The sequence below is a fragment of the Tachypleus tridentatus genome, chromosome 9 (assembly GCF_004210375.1).
Source record: "Tachypleus tridentatus isolate NWPU-2018 chromosome 9, ASM421037v1, whole genome shotgun sequence".
Taxonomy (NCBI): Eukaryota; Metazoa; Arthropoda; class Merostomata; order Xiphosura; family Limulidae; genus Tachypleus; species Tachypleus tridentatus.
In genome coordinates, this window is record NC_134833.1 from 155,166,150 (window position 1) to 155,180,691 (window position 14,542).

At 33.6% G+C, this 14,542-nt stretch overlaps 1 protein-coding gene across 1 annotated transcript in view; it reads right to left on the reverse strand.

Annotated features, from left to right (window-relative positions):
- The window catches only part of LOC143227533 (sprouty-related, EVH1 domain-containing protein 2-like), an 85,613-nt gene that overhangs the window by 20,656 nt on the left and 50,415 nt on the right, over positions 1 to 14,542 (reverse strand). Inside the window, exons 3-4 of the mRNA XM_076458971.1 lie at positions 12,492 to 12,552; positions 8,572 to 8,645 (exon numbers count right to left, since the gene is read on the reverse strand). Of these exons, the coding sequence (XP_076315086.1) occupies positions 8,572 to 8,645; positions 12,492 to 12,552 (135 nt within the window). The remainder of the gene's footprint in view (positions 1 to 8,571; positions 8,646 to 12,491; positions 12,553 to 14,542) is intronic.

The window sequence follows — 14,542 nt, forward strand, 5'->3', positions numbered from 1 at the left end:
ACTGAAATAGGTTAAACCCAGAGTGAGATCAGGGTTGTTAAAAAAGGACACTAAAACATGCTAAACCTGAAATGAAATCAGAGTTGCTAAAAATAATGATACTAAAACACATTAAACCCACAGTGAGATCAGGGTTGTTACAAACAAGGATACTAAAACAGATTAAACCTGAAATGAAATCACAGTTGTTACAAACAAGGATACTAAAACAGGTTAAACTTGAAATGAAATTAGAGTTGTTAGAAACATGGACACTAAAATAGGTTAAAAACATAGTCAGATCAGGGTTGTTACAAACAAAGATACTAAAACAGGTTAAACCTGGAATGAAATCAGTTGTTAACAACAGACACTAAAACAGGTTCAACCCACAGTGAGAAAAGGGTTGTTAAAACAAGGACAATAAAACAGGTTAAAACCAGAGTGAGATCAGGGTTGTTACAAACAAGGATACCAAAACAGGTTAAACCCACAGTGAGAAAAGGGTTGTTACAAACAAGGATACAAAAACAGGTTGAATACACAGTCAGATCAGGGTTATTACAAACATGACACTAAAACAGGTTAAACACACAGTCAGATCAGGGTTGTTACAAACAAGGATACTAAAACAGGTTAAACCTGAAATGAAATTAGAGTTGTTACAAACAAGGATACTAAAACAGGTTAAACCTGAAATGAAATCAGAGTTGTTAAAAACAAGGACACTAAAACAGGTTGAACCCACAGTGAGATCAGGGTTGTTACAAACAAGGACACTTAAACAGGTTAAATAAACCAGAGTGAGATCAGGGTTGTTACAAACAAGGATACTAAAACAGATTTAACCCACAGTGAGATCAGGCTTGTTACAAACAAGGATACTAAAACAGATTTAACCCACAGTGAGATCAGGCTTGTTACAAACAAGGATACTAAAACAGGTTGAATACACAGTCAGATCAGGGTTGTTAAAAACGACGACACTAAAACAGGTTGAACCCACAGTGAGATCAGGGTTATTACAAACAACGACACTAAAACAGGTTGAACCCACAGTGAGATCAGCTTTGTTAGAAACAAGGATACTAAAACAGGTTAAACCGGAAATAAAATCAGAGTTGTTACAAACAAGGATACTAAAACAGGTTGAACCCGCAGTGAGATCAGGTTTGTGAAAACGGGGACACTAAAACAGGTTAAAACCAGATTGAGATCAGAGTTATTAAAACAAAGACACTAAAATAGGTTAACCCCAGAGTGAGATCAGGGTTGTTACACACAAGGATATTAAAAGAGGTTAAACCTGGAATGAAGTCAGAGTTGTTAAAACAAGGACACTAAAACAGGTTAAACCTGGAATGAAATCAGAGTTGTTACAAACAAGGATACTAAAACAGGTTAAACCCAGAGTGAGATCAGAGTTATTAAAACAAGGACACTAAAATAGGTTAAACCCAGAGTGAGATCAGGGTTGTTACAAACAAGGATACTAAAACAGGTTAAACCCACAGTGAGATCAAGATTGTAACATTAGGTCATGAAATAACTCACAAATTAACTTTGAATGACAAAAACCATCTCATATTAGTTTTATTATTGTCAAACTTTGTAATAAACACAGAGATAAATAGTTCAATATCAAAATTCATATAAAATATTGAAGACTGATTAATTGTAGAATTAGAATACTGATTTATCTGTTATTACTATCAAATATCGTTCACTTTAACAAATACCCAGATTATAAAAATGACAGACATCAATGAAATAGAGGCTGCTCATCCATGGAAATGTGGTAACTATAAATAAAACCTGTATTTATTTAATACAAAAATGGTTAATATAATAAAATCATTCAACAATGTTGCAGAAAACGTAATTAACGTGATAACATAATTAATATTTATAACCCTATCTTATGCCAAATTGCAAAATGAATGAACACAGGTTAGCCTACGATAACACCAGAAATGAGACTGTCTTTGCCTTAACAAATAAATTAACAAAATAGATTATAATTAGAAAATCCAAAGTTTATGCTAAAAGCGTAAAACAATATTAATAACTATTCTTAGATTTCACTAAAATTGGTTTACAAATTAATAATTTAATGATTAAAAACTCTAGCAAACTAACTTGCACAATAATTGCAACTCGGCTTCAAAAATTTCAAATCATAAATTTAATTTTTAGCCTACTGATTTGGAACCACAAATCATGAATGAACACAACCTCAATGATGGCTTAAGCCTATCTCTTCATTTGCCTGGTATGGCTTGTAATTGTAACTTGCTGAATCTTGAAAGCTCATCAAAAACTAGAATGATTTTGACAACAAATTAGTAAGAAATACGTACTCGTCAAAACTACTTTCCGTCATTTTGTTTCTGAGAATTGACCATTTTTTTTACACTTCCACAGTCCCTCCTGAACAGAACGTAGTAAACAAACTGTCATTCAACGGAATACTCACTAAACGTTTTCCATTAGAAAATACTGATTGAAACTCTGACACAGCGTCAGCACTGCTCAAACGGTAAATGAACGCAAGCCCTCTCACACATCTCAATGTGTACGAGCATCAAGAAATAGTGCACTCTCATTCATGATTTTGTAGGAGTACGTATACAACTGCGATATTACAGAGAGCACTTACTCTATCGAAGTATTCATTGGTTTGTCGACGGTATTATTTCAGTTTAGAGTGATTTTATGAAGCGAACTTAACGAAGTGTATTTGAATGACAGATAACTTTGGTGCAGTATTTATGAGTTTTTTTGCAGGAAGCAGGTTAGTTTTTGTTTTATCTTTGCGAGGATTCAGTCAGTGCTAACAAGAAGTCGCTATAATGCCTCTGTGGTAAAACTGCAGGCTTACGACGGTAGCATACAGGTTTCAATAACCGCGATGGGTAGAGTACAGAAGGCCCATTCCATAGTTTGGTTCTTGAAAACAACAAAACTAAGTCGATATGAAACGAAAAATTTGTAGAGTTATGGTTTATTATAATTACTCTACAACCATAGCTTTCACTCTTTAATTAGTTTTAGGGGAAATATAATTTATACTTTATAATAATCTAGTCAAAACTACATTATGTGTGAAAAAAATGGACGCGTTAAAAACAATTAATCGTGCAGCTTAAAGATATTAAATCAAAATTGGCGACCAAAATGGTAGCTACACTTATGTTATTATAATAATTTCACACCAAATATTCATTCATTTTGTTTTACCCACCATCACACCCCCAGTTGGTGGGTTGCACCTTTTGTCAATACCTAAGATGTTTTTGATTATATATCATGACTTTTTGTCAATACAGACCAACAAACCAAGTAAGAAAGCGACTCTCGACGATAACCAACATTAGCTTTAAAACTGCAATTTTATTTTAGAAATAGATCATTTCACAGAAACAACCAGATTCTTTAAAATATATGATGGTAGTTTTCCTCTCTAAAACGATGTTAATAACCTCATTTATAGTAACGCTATGGAAACTAGATTAACAGGTTCTTGTCATTACCAGCATGCACGTGGTAAAGCCATGTCAAACATCATTATTTATTATAACTGCTTAAGCTAATATCACGTTACGCTAAACGCTCTTTAATTAGGGGAGTTTATTGAGATTTAACACTCCTACGAAAAGTGGGGCCTAATAGGCCCCAGAGCAACTTGAAAGGTTATTAATATTAGGCTAATAAATTTGTATTTAAATGAAATTGCCATTTCATTTGATTTCATTTAAATGAAACGGGATTAACGAGATTCCCACTGTCTCTATCTTCCAATTAGCAAAACCACAGCCAAAGGAACAGGCTTGGAGAAATCAGCGAAGTCAGTGATTATTTATCACTGACGAGTACGTATTTATCACTGAAATCAATAAAGACATTGATTTCATTTAAATGAAATGGCAATTTCATTTAAATACAAATTTATTAGCCTAATATTAATAACCTTTCAAGTTGCTCTGGGGCCTATTAGGCCCCACTTTTCGTAGGAGTGTTAACAAATTTGTGCTTCGAAGTTGGCAAGGAATGATGAATAATAACCATCTACCCTTGTGACTGTTTGAAAACTTGAGCTAGATAGAAACAGCTAACCACGTTTGTTTGATCTAACCAATAAGAACTGAAAATGGTCCACCTCTACTCTTAGAAGAAGCTGGAACAAACATTTTATATCGATAGCTCACGTGACTTTTTGCGTAGACGTGCGCAAACATTTTAGTCAAATTTGGTCGTTTTTGTTAAATAACTTGGCGCATGTGTCTTATATTTAGACCAAATTTGACACTACGAATTTGTAGGTTGTCAAGACCTATCAGTTAAGTGTGTTTTTCTATCAAGTGAAGTTTCAGTACTTTCGGTGCGAAGATAAAAAAACAATGAAGAAAGTTTGTCAAAATTGGACATTTTATATCTCGTCTATTTCTTAATAGATTGTCTTGAAATTTGGTAGGTAGATTAAGGATCAAATAGAGTATATCCACGGAAAATATGGGATCGTTTATATTACCAGAGTTCAAGCCACAGAAAGTGAGACATTGTTAAAAATTCCAGGTTGTTTTGTGTGTCTCGATAGAATTATTTCTAGTAAGCATGCATGATTTAAAAAATTCTGATAACATAAAACAAAAGAACTGTGTGATAATGTTTTCACTAATGACACTCAAATACTTAAAATATGACTTGGAAACAATCCAGTTTAGTAATTGTAGTTTTATCCATTTATATACAAGCCAGTGTTTGTCTAGTCGTGAAGCTCTATTCCGATATGGTTTTCACATTAAATCGTCGCTAAGCAACAAAAGTATGGCCGAACCGATACTGCTGTTAGCCTACGTATTGAAAGTTAAAAACAAAATATTATATTACAATTTACAGCTTTTATACAAAGAAAAATTTGTTTATAGAACCAGTACGACGTTTTGATCACTAGTGCGACCATTATCAGACACACAAGTGAGAGTACAAATTGAGATACAAGCCTATTCCACATATGCTTTCTGCTATACCGATTGGTAAGTATCCAGCAGCTACTCCAAAACGAGTTAACTGATTCAGACTAAACTTAGCATGTTAGCTTAGTAGTCCAAAAGGAAAATAATAACAAAATAAAATTTCCATATACTGTAAAGTAAAGATATAACCCCTTATATAGTTGCTGCAGTATCTACTGTAAATAGTATAGTTTAAACAAAACTCACACCAAGACAACATTCGACAAATCAAAGATTGTAAGTACGATGTTCAGCATTTTGGTTTGTTTCCCACAGTAACTAAAGTACGCAGTAATGAAATATCTAGATATAATGCGGATAATCAAAATATCGCTGCCATTTAACTTTTCCGCTCTTTTCTGATTCACACCATTTAACTTCTGAGTTTATACTTGGGTTAGAATGAGCGTGTGAGACTGAAATAGAGAAGTATTACATTATTAAAATATTTTAGGACATTTCTTGCTTCTCGATGTAGATTGTAGCTTCTCGTAGAAGTGAAATTCAAGATTATTATTACACTGAGTATATTACACGTATCAAACTGAGATAGTAGAAATCTTTACCACATTTCTACTGTGAAATTGGCGGCTTTGAACATGAAGTGACGTAACTGCTTTGCTATTTCTGACAAGTTTCTCCTAGTTACCGATCCACTTTGATGTTTTGTAACACTTTCCTTGGAGAATGAAAAACCGAGAGTTTGTTGAGAGTACGACACACGTGAAGGTTATAGATAAAGACACCGAAAATTTGTTAAAAATATAACACGTGAGGAATAGAGATAAAGACACTGAAAGTTTGTTGAGAACACGACACATGTGAGGATTAGAGATAAAGACATTGAGAATTTGTTGAGAGTACGACACATGTGAGGATTAGAGATAAAGACATTAAGAATTTGTTGAGAATTCGACACATGTGAGGATTAGAGATAAAGACATTGAGAATTTGTTGAGAATACGACACATGTGAGGATTAGAGATAAAAACACTGAGAGTTTGTTAAGGATATGACACGTGTGAGGGTTAGAGATAAAGACATTGAGAGTTTATTAAGGATATGACACGTGTGAGGATTATAGATAAAGACACTGAGAATTTGTTAAGGATATGACCCGTGTGAGGATTAGAGACACAGAGTATGTTGATAATACGACACATATGAGGATTAGAGACACAGACACAGTTTGTTGATAATACGACACATATGAGGATTAGAGATAAAGACACAGAGTTTGTTGATAATACGACACATATGAGGATTAGAGACACAGACACAGAGTATGTTGATAATACGACACATGAGGATTAGAGACACAGACACAGTTTGTTGATAATACGACACATATGAGGATTAGAGATAAAGACACAGAGTTTGTTGATAATACGACACATATGAGGATTAGAGACACAGACACAGAGTATGTTGATAATACGACACATATGAGGATTAGAGACACAGACACAGAGTTTGTTGATAATACGACACATGTGAGGATTAGAGACACAGATAGTTTCTTCATATATTTTACGCCTCACATTTCTTTGTCTCCAACATACAATACGAGTTTGCCGTTTAAGCGTTTTTTACCGTTTGCCGGTAAAAAAAAAGACAGCTTACAGTACGTAAATATTCCATAAATAAACAAATTATATTCGAAATATGTTTCCAATATTCACATAAGGAATACTGCAGAGGGTAATACACAATGTGTGTTTTTTATTTACTTCTGACACCTGAAGCTCGAAACTACATAACTCACATGTCAGCAACTAAATCATTTCAAGACGAAAATTGTAAAACTTGAGAGTTCCAGTTTCTTCTAACAGGGTAGGAAATATTGTGATATTTAAAAACACTAACAGATGTGTTTTTAAAGCTGTTCACAAACTGGACAAGTGAGCTTCTTTCAGAAAAACAACGACAGTTGATTTTTGACTAGAGAGGTCAAAGGATGTCTAGTTTGTAGAAAAAAGAAAAAAATATTTAATAATGTTGTCGGTTTGTTTGGCCATCCACTACCAATCATGAAGTTCTCATTAGGTCCTTCACGCTGTGCTCAAACAGCGTAAGAAATATATTGGCCTGGCATGGCCAAGCGCGTAAGGCGTGCGACTCGTAATCCGAGGGTCGCGGGTTCGCGCCCGCGTCGCGCTAAACATGCTCGCCCTCCCAGCCGTGGGGGCGTATAATGTGACGGTCAATCCCACTATTCGTTGGTAAAAGAGTAGCCCAAGAGTTGGCGGTGGGTGGTGATGACTAGCTGCCTTCCCTCTAGTCTTACACTGCTAAATTAGGGACGGCTAGCACAGATAGCCCTCGAGTAGCTTTGTGCGAAATTCCAAAACAACAACAAGGTCCTTCACTAATACTACAAGATGTCAATGTTCATATACTATCGAATGTTAAAATAATTTATATTTGAAACAAACTGGAATAGCCAGTGATGCCAAGAAACCCACTTGTTGAGAAATATATATGCAAAAATGGCTCGTTTGGGTTGAGAAAATATTTTACATAGAAGAGTGAACAACGTTTCGACCTTCTTCGGTCATCGTCAAGTTCACAAAGAAAGAGGTAACTGACCGGAAGCTGACCACATGTTTGAAAAGGGTTGTGTAACTGAGTGTCGGAATGTAGAGGGCGGTATTAGATGTTTGAATATATAATTTTATTTATTTTATTATATTAATATAGGTATAAAGGCGTTCCTTTATATTGGTGACCGAAGAAGGTCGAAACGTTGTTCGCTCTTCTATGTAAAATATTTTCTCAACCCAAACGAGCCGTTTTTGCATATAAACTGGAGTAGCCTTCCCCTGGACGAAAATTATGTAAATTCGTGATTAATGAAAGATTGTCTTAGGACGTGGAAAGTTGGTTCCCTTATATGTAGTTGTAAAAAAACGTTCATAAAACCTGCAAAACACAAAATCTGAAACTACTCACTGATATAAAACTCACCAAGTTATGACCTCGACAGGTTACTATACAAACTACTTACTGATATAAAACTCAGTAAGTTGTGACCTCGACAGGTTATTACTTTAAACGGAGAAAATGTGTGGTTATAACAATGGTTTTTGCCTTGTAATAAACCATTACAACGTGAAGGTATATAATATTGTATTACTAGATGTAGTACCCGTCTCCTGGACAAAAGTTATGTAAACTGTGATTAATGAAATGGTATGTAAGGAGTTGTTTTCTTTATATACTATTGTAAAAAGAGTAAAAAAAACACAAAATGTAAAACCATAAGTTTGCATGCATCTCCGCATAACAAATTTGCTGAAGACCCAGCAAGTTGTTACATGGACAAACGGTACTATTATATTTATATAGATACATAGATGCCCATGTTTGTATTTAAGATGCTGTAATATTAGGTCTGATATAGATAAACATTTTACATTGTATAAATTAATAAAATAAAGTACGCATGTCTTGAGTAGCTCTGGTTAGTTTGGCATCAGTGAAAGTAGTTCCGTCATATAATATACGTAGTCACGCATGCGCTGACATGAAGTGTAGCTAATGAGATATACTCTACAGTGTGCGTGGGCATACGTACTTACGTTTGTTCACTCCCGCAAACCACCACCATGAGGAAGAAACACTCTGTGATGTCCTTCTCACAACTGCCCCCTATTTACAACAAAATAAACCTTTCTTCAGAACCTTTACAGTTGATATGGTTATGGATTACTTTGAACTTCATCATAGAAGTTCAGTTGTTTATTGTTTTTACTTTAAAACCAAAATTTAGCCAGATAAATTCATTCACTAAATTACATTAAAAACAAACTTATGTTGTAGCATTATGGACCTGTTTGTTTATTTTTTACAGACGATATTTCTATCTGTATATTAATCACAGTAATACAATCTACCTAGTATTCACAGTACTGCTGTCTATCTACTATGTTTATATTTTACACACTATATTTCTATCTGTATATTAATCACAGTAATACAATCTACCTAGTATTCACAGTACTGCTGTCTATCTACTATCTACTATGTTTATATTTTACAGACGATATTTCTATCTGTATATTAATCACAGTAATACACTCTACCTAGTATTCACAGTACTGCTGTCTATCTACTATCTACTATGTTTATATTTGACAGACGATATTTCTATCTGTATATTAATCACAGTAATACAATCTACCTAGTATTCACAGTACTGCTGTCTATCTACTATCTACTATGTTTATATTTTACAGACGATATTTCTATCTGTATATTAATCACAGTAATACAATCTACCTAGTATTCACAGTACTGCTGTCTATCTACTATGTTTATATTTTACAGACGATATTTCTATCTGTATATTAATCACAGTAATACAATCTACCTAGTATTCACAGTACTGCTGTCTATCTACTATCTACTATGTTTATATTTTACAGACGATATTTCTATCTGTATATTAATCACAGTAATACAATCTACCTAGTATTCACAGTACTGCTGTCTATCTATTATGTTTATATTTTACAGACGATATTTCTATCTGTATATTAATCACAGTAATACAATCTACCTAGTATTCACAGTACTGCTGTCTATCTACTATGTTTATATTTTACAGACGATATTTCTATCTGTATATTAATCACAGTAATACAATCTACCTAGTATTCACAGTACTGCTGTCTATCTACTATCTACTATGTTTATATTTTACAGACGATATTTCTATCTGTATATTAATCACAGTAATACAATCTACCTAGTATTCACAGTACTGCTGTCTATCTACTATGTTTATATTTTACAGACGATATTTCTACCTGTATATTAATCACAGTAATACAATCTACCTAGTATTCACAGTACTGCTGTCTATCTACTATCTACTATGTTTATATTTTACAGACGATATTTCTATCTGTATATTAATCACAGTAATACACTCTACCTAGTATTCACAGTACTGCTGTCTATCTACTATCTTTATATTTTACAGACGATATTTCTACCTGTGTATTAATCACAGTAATACAATCTACCTAGTATTCACAGTACTGCTGTCTATCTACTATGTTTATATTTTACAGACGATATTTCTACCTGTGTATTAATCACAGTAATACAATCTACCTAGTATTCACAGTACTGCTGTCTATCTACTACCTACTATGTTTATATTTTACAGACGATATTTCTATCTGTATATTAATCACAGTAATACACTCTACCTAGTATTCACAGTACTGCTGTCTATCTACTATGTTTATATTTTACAGACGATATTTCTACCTGTGTATTAATCACAGTAATACAAACTACCTAGTATTCACAGTACTGCTGTCTATCTACTATCAACTATAATATTTATTTATTCTTCAACAAACACAGAAAATTGACTTAGGTCATCCCTAATAAAACATGATTGGTATTTAGTAACATTTTGAAGCATCATTCGTTACGCATATTATATTATATGTAAATGTTATTATGCGAGTGTTTATGTATTATTTAAGTGAAGTGTTAGCTATATGTATTTTCTCTACATACAGGTGATCAAGGCGCTTGATTTGTAATCTGAGGGTCAAGGGTTCGAATCCCCATCCCACTAAATATGCTCGCAAAAGAGTAGTCAGAGAATTCTCGATGGATGGTGATGACTTGCTGCCTTCCTCTGGTTTTTCACTGCTAAATTAAGGATGACGGATACAGATAGCCCTGGTGTAGCTGTGCGTGAAATTCAAACACAAACCCCCTAACCTATCGGCGAATCTACTCTGTTGCAACAGGAGTAGCAAATTAAGGGTTTGTCTGCTTTTTTCAGTGAATTTTTTCTCCTCAATAAAACAACAACGACTATAACGTTAACATCTCTAACAATTACAACTCCTGGTAGTAAAATAATTATTGTTTAGATATTAAGTGATAAACTGTTTAATATTTATATTGACGTGTGTAACACGATCCACACAGACTATAGCGGTAACGTATTTAACACTTAGAAACTGTGGGGCTCGAATCCTCGTGGCATGCAGAAACCCCATTCAGTAGCTTTGCACTAAGGAAACAACAACAATAAATATCAACACGAATTTTCAAGACACTTAATAAAGAGTCAGCTACATGACAGAACAGTATCTTTAAAACGATATAGTTTACTGAGAAACATCGAATTATCTATATATTATTACTATTATAAAATCAAACTTTCTCTGATTTTCGTTTCCTATAACAGCTTTTGTAGCTTAGCAACAAAAATCTATGTTTTAAAAGTGTAAAATGAAATGTCTAGACAACGAAACTGGAAAAAATATATTTGATTTATTAATTTACAATCTCTGTTGATTAAAAAGTTTGCCTTTTATGCATTTTACAAAAATTAGGATTGGTTGAAATGTAGATTATAAAATTTTATTTTGGCCAATCAGTTGTGTTTATTATTGCCACTGGTTTACGTGATATCTAGCTTTGCCCTACCGTAAAAGAAATGGCGAATTGGAGCGGAAGGTTCACTAGGTGCTGTAAAGATTTGGGACTCGGGCTCATTAGCGCGGGTATTTTCGGCATTTCAGTACGATACCGATCATGTTATACCATTCTGATTTTTCAAACCATCAACTGGGGACTCGAGGCACTATCCAATAGAATCGGGACCCTGTTTAGCGACGCCCTGGAGTTGGAGTTAAAAAGCAACAGGGAACTTCGGTTTTCGTTCAGCATGGTATATAAATTATTCAAAAAATAAATAAAAGGTCTAACGTTAGACTGTAAAATATTTTAAGTTTATTAATAGCAGAAGTACGGTAAAGTTTAGCCCTAACTAAACTAAAGCAAAAACGTACACAAGTTACGGTGGTAATTTATCTACGTAATATATGTCGTAGTTCATAGAGATTTTACTAATGTTAGGCTTAAGACTCGTATATTTATACAATGCGGTGTTTTCGATCAGAGTTGTTTTATTTTGAAACTCGAAGTTCTGATACATCATCTCAGTACTTGGGACTTATTTGTTTCTCGTTAAGTTAGTTAAATGGAAATATAAACGGTCATGCTTTAGGCCTATGATCCTATATATAAAGAAGTGATGTAGTAAACATATTAATTTGACCACAAATGTCTTACGGGTATCTGTTAGTTTGATGAACCTAAATGATAGAAAACTGTAGTAAGTTTCGAATAGACAGTACAATTAAGGAAATGAACTGTGTTTACTAGCAATGTGAAGTGAGTATGGTTATTGAACTATAACTATTACTTTGTTATTGTGTAAATTACGGATTTCTTCATTTGATGTTCGTTTTTAACTTTAACGGTTTCACATTAAATCTGTGAATCAGCCTCAGTTGGTTGGATATTCCCGGATTTGTCAAGATTAACGAGTCTATCATGTAAGAAATCAGCAACTTTAAAACAACCTAATTCACTGAAAAACATAGTCTTACCTATGTAATACATCTATAACAACAAGCAGTAAGATACTGAGTGAACAAATGAACGTAACTTAACTGTCAATGAGATGAATACGTCTGCTTGGACGAACACAGCTGTTCCATCTTTCGGGCGACACCTGTAAAGCACAAAATCCAGTTATTTTCGTGTGACGGTTGTTCTGGATGTATTGTTTTTTAATAGATACCACTGCTGAGAATCTAAATTAACATGAACAAGACAGCACCAGTTTCAATCGCTTCTCTAAATAATGTGTTTCACGTGACGTTTGGAGGTGTTTTTTGCTTATTACAATCCCCACTTCACTAATGGCTCGACGGCTAGTTTGCAGGCTTATGACGCTACAAATTGAGTTTCGACGTTCACGTTGATAAGAGAACAGACAGTCCATTGAGTAACTCTGTGTTTAACAGAATGCTAAAACAGTTTACTATTATTAATAAATTTATTTTAATTTTCAGGATTTTCTCAGGGGTCGTGACCCCAATTTGATTTAAAGTATGTTATTGTTGATTTATTAGAGCAAAGTCACACAGTGCACTCTGTCCATAGCAGGGAATTGAGCCCAGGATTCTAGCGTTGTAAGTCCACAGCTTTACCGCTGACACACCAGGGGATTAAGGTATGTAAAAATAAATGTCATTATTAATTGGATACCATTTGAGTTATTCATAGATTGAATAATTATTATACAGTTGTTTTGTAATTTTTAAATGTCTTTTTGTGAGAAAAAAATAGAAGTTCGGGAAAAATTGTTGATTTATTAAGTTGCATTGTATTTTAAGTTTGAAAGGCTACGGAAGTGTAGTCATACGTTTTTTCTTGTGGATAGGTACGTAAATGAAATATTTCGCTACAAAAACTAAAAATAAATGATAGTTTCAAATATAATTTACGTTTATTACGAATAAAACAAATCGAGTTAGAGCAAAAACAGTACTAAAATAAAAAAAAATGTTTCATAAAGTTTTTGTTTCGTTAGTCATTCGTATTTGCTGCCATATTTTTCAGGGTTAAATGAAGACAGGGTACTAATAATGAACTAAGTTTAAGTAGAAAAGGCATATGCAGTTCTCCCTACTGTGCCTCCTAGCGGTTTGTAGAATCAGGTCTCTCTTTAGTAGGAATTTTTATCTTTCATTTAGTTGAGCCATTCTTATCTAAGAAAAACACATCATAGCGTATTTTCAATTTCTTTAGTTTTAGCATGTCGGATTAGTCTGAATGTTTATTACTACATTTGTATCTCCAGCAAAACTACTGTCGTAGACCCTGATTTTCATTTACTAAGGGAGAGGGAAAGCAGTCAGTCACCAACACCCCCTAGCACCCACTATCACGTCGTCCATGTGTATTAGTAAATTTAGTATCACGTTGTTAATGTTGCAAGGAGTGAGTTTACTTTAAAGCACTATTATTTTTATTTTCTAGACTTAATTAGCACGTTAAAGCTAAATACTCATTTTATTGTTACACTTTAAAACAAGGGGGAATTCTCAATAGCCGCAACTGTAATTAGATTTCAAATCGGTTTAAGAGACGGAATTATGGGCTGAACTTTTCACTTGGAAAAAAAAATCTCAGAGCCATTCTATATGTTGGTATGTGGCGGCTAAAGCACGTTTTGTCAGTACGAATTAGAGGAAGAATATGTGTTTGTTTGTTGATTTAAAACTTCCTGTTGTGTTGTTGCTATGGGTGTTGAAATAAACAGCAAATAGAAGATTGTATATAAACAAAAATATACTGCTGTTCGAACGAGAAGCATTAGTTGTACTTTTTAAATAATGTCCGTTAAATATACAGGAAATAAAAGGCTTAGCTGCGCATGTTTAAATTACATTATTTCTTCAATGTGAGATATAACCACAGCTGTTGCGGCGTATCGATCTATTTTGAATATATAGTATATTCTGATCTCCTTGTAGAGCGTTTACTTCATTTTTTTATGTAAGTAACTTTCACTGCTTGTACATAGTTTTACATAAAACTATCGTTTCGTGTCTTGTTATTTTACTAAGGAAATAGGTTGTAAATAAAAACAAAATAACATTAAACGAAGCATAGAATACTATATGAATAGGCCTTAACTGCATAGGTTTCACATT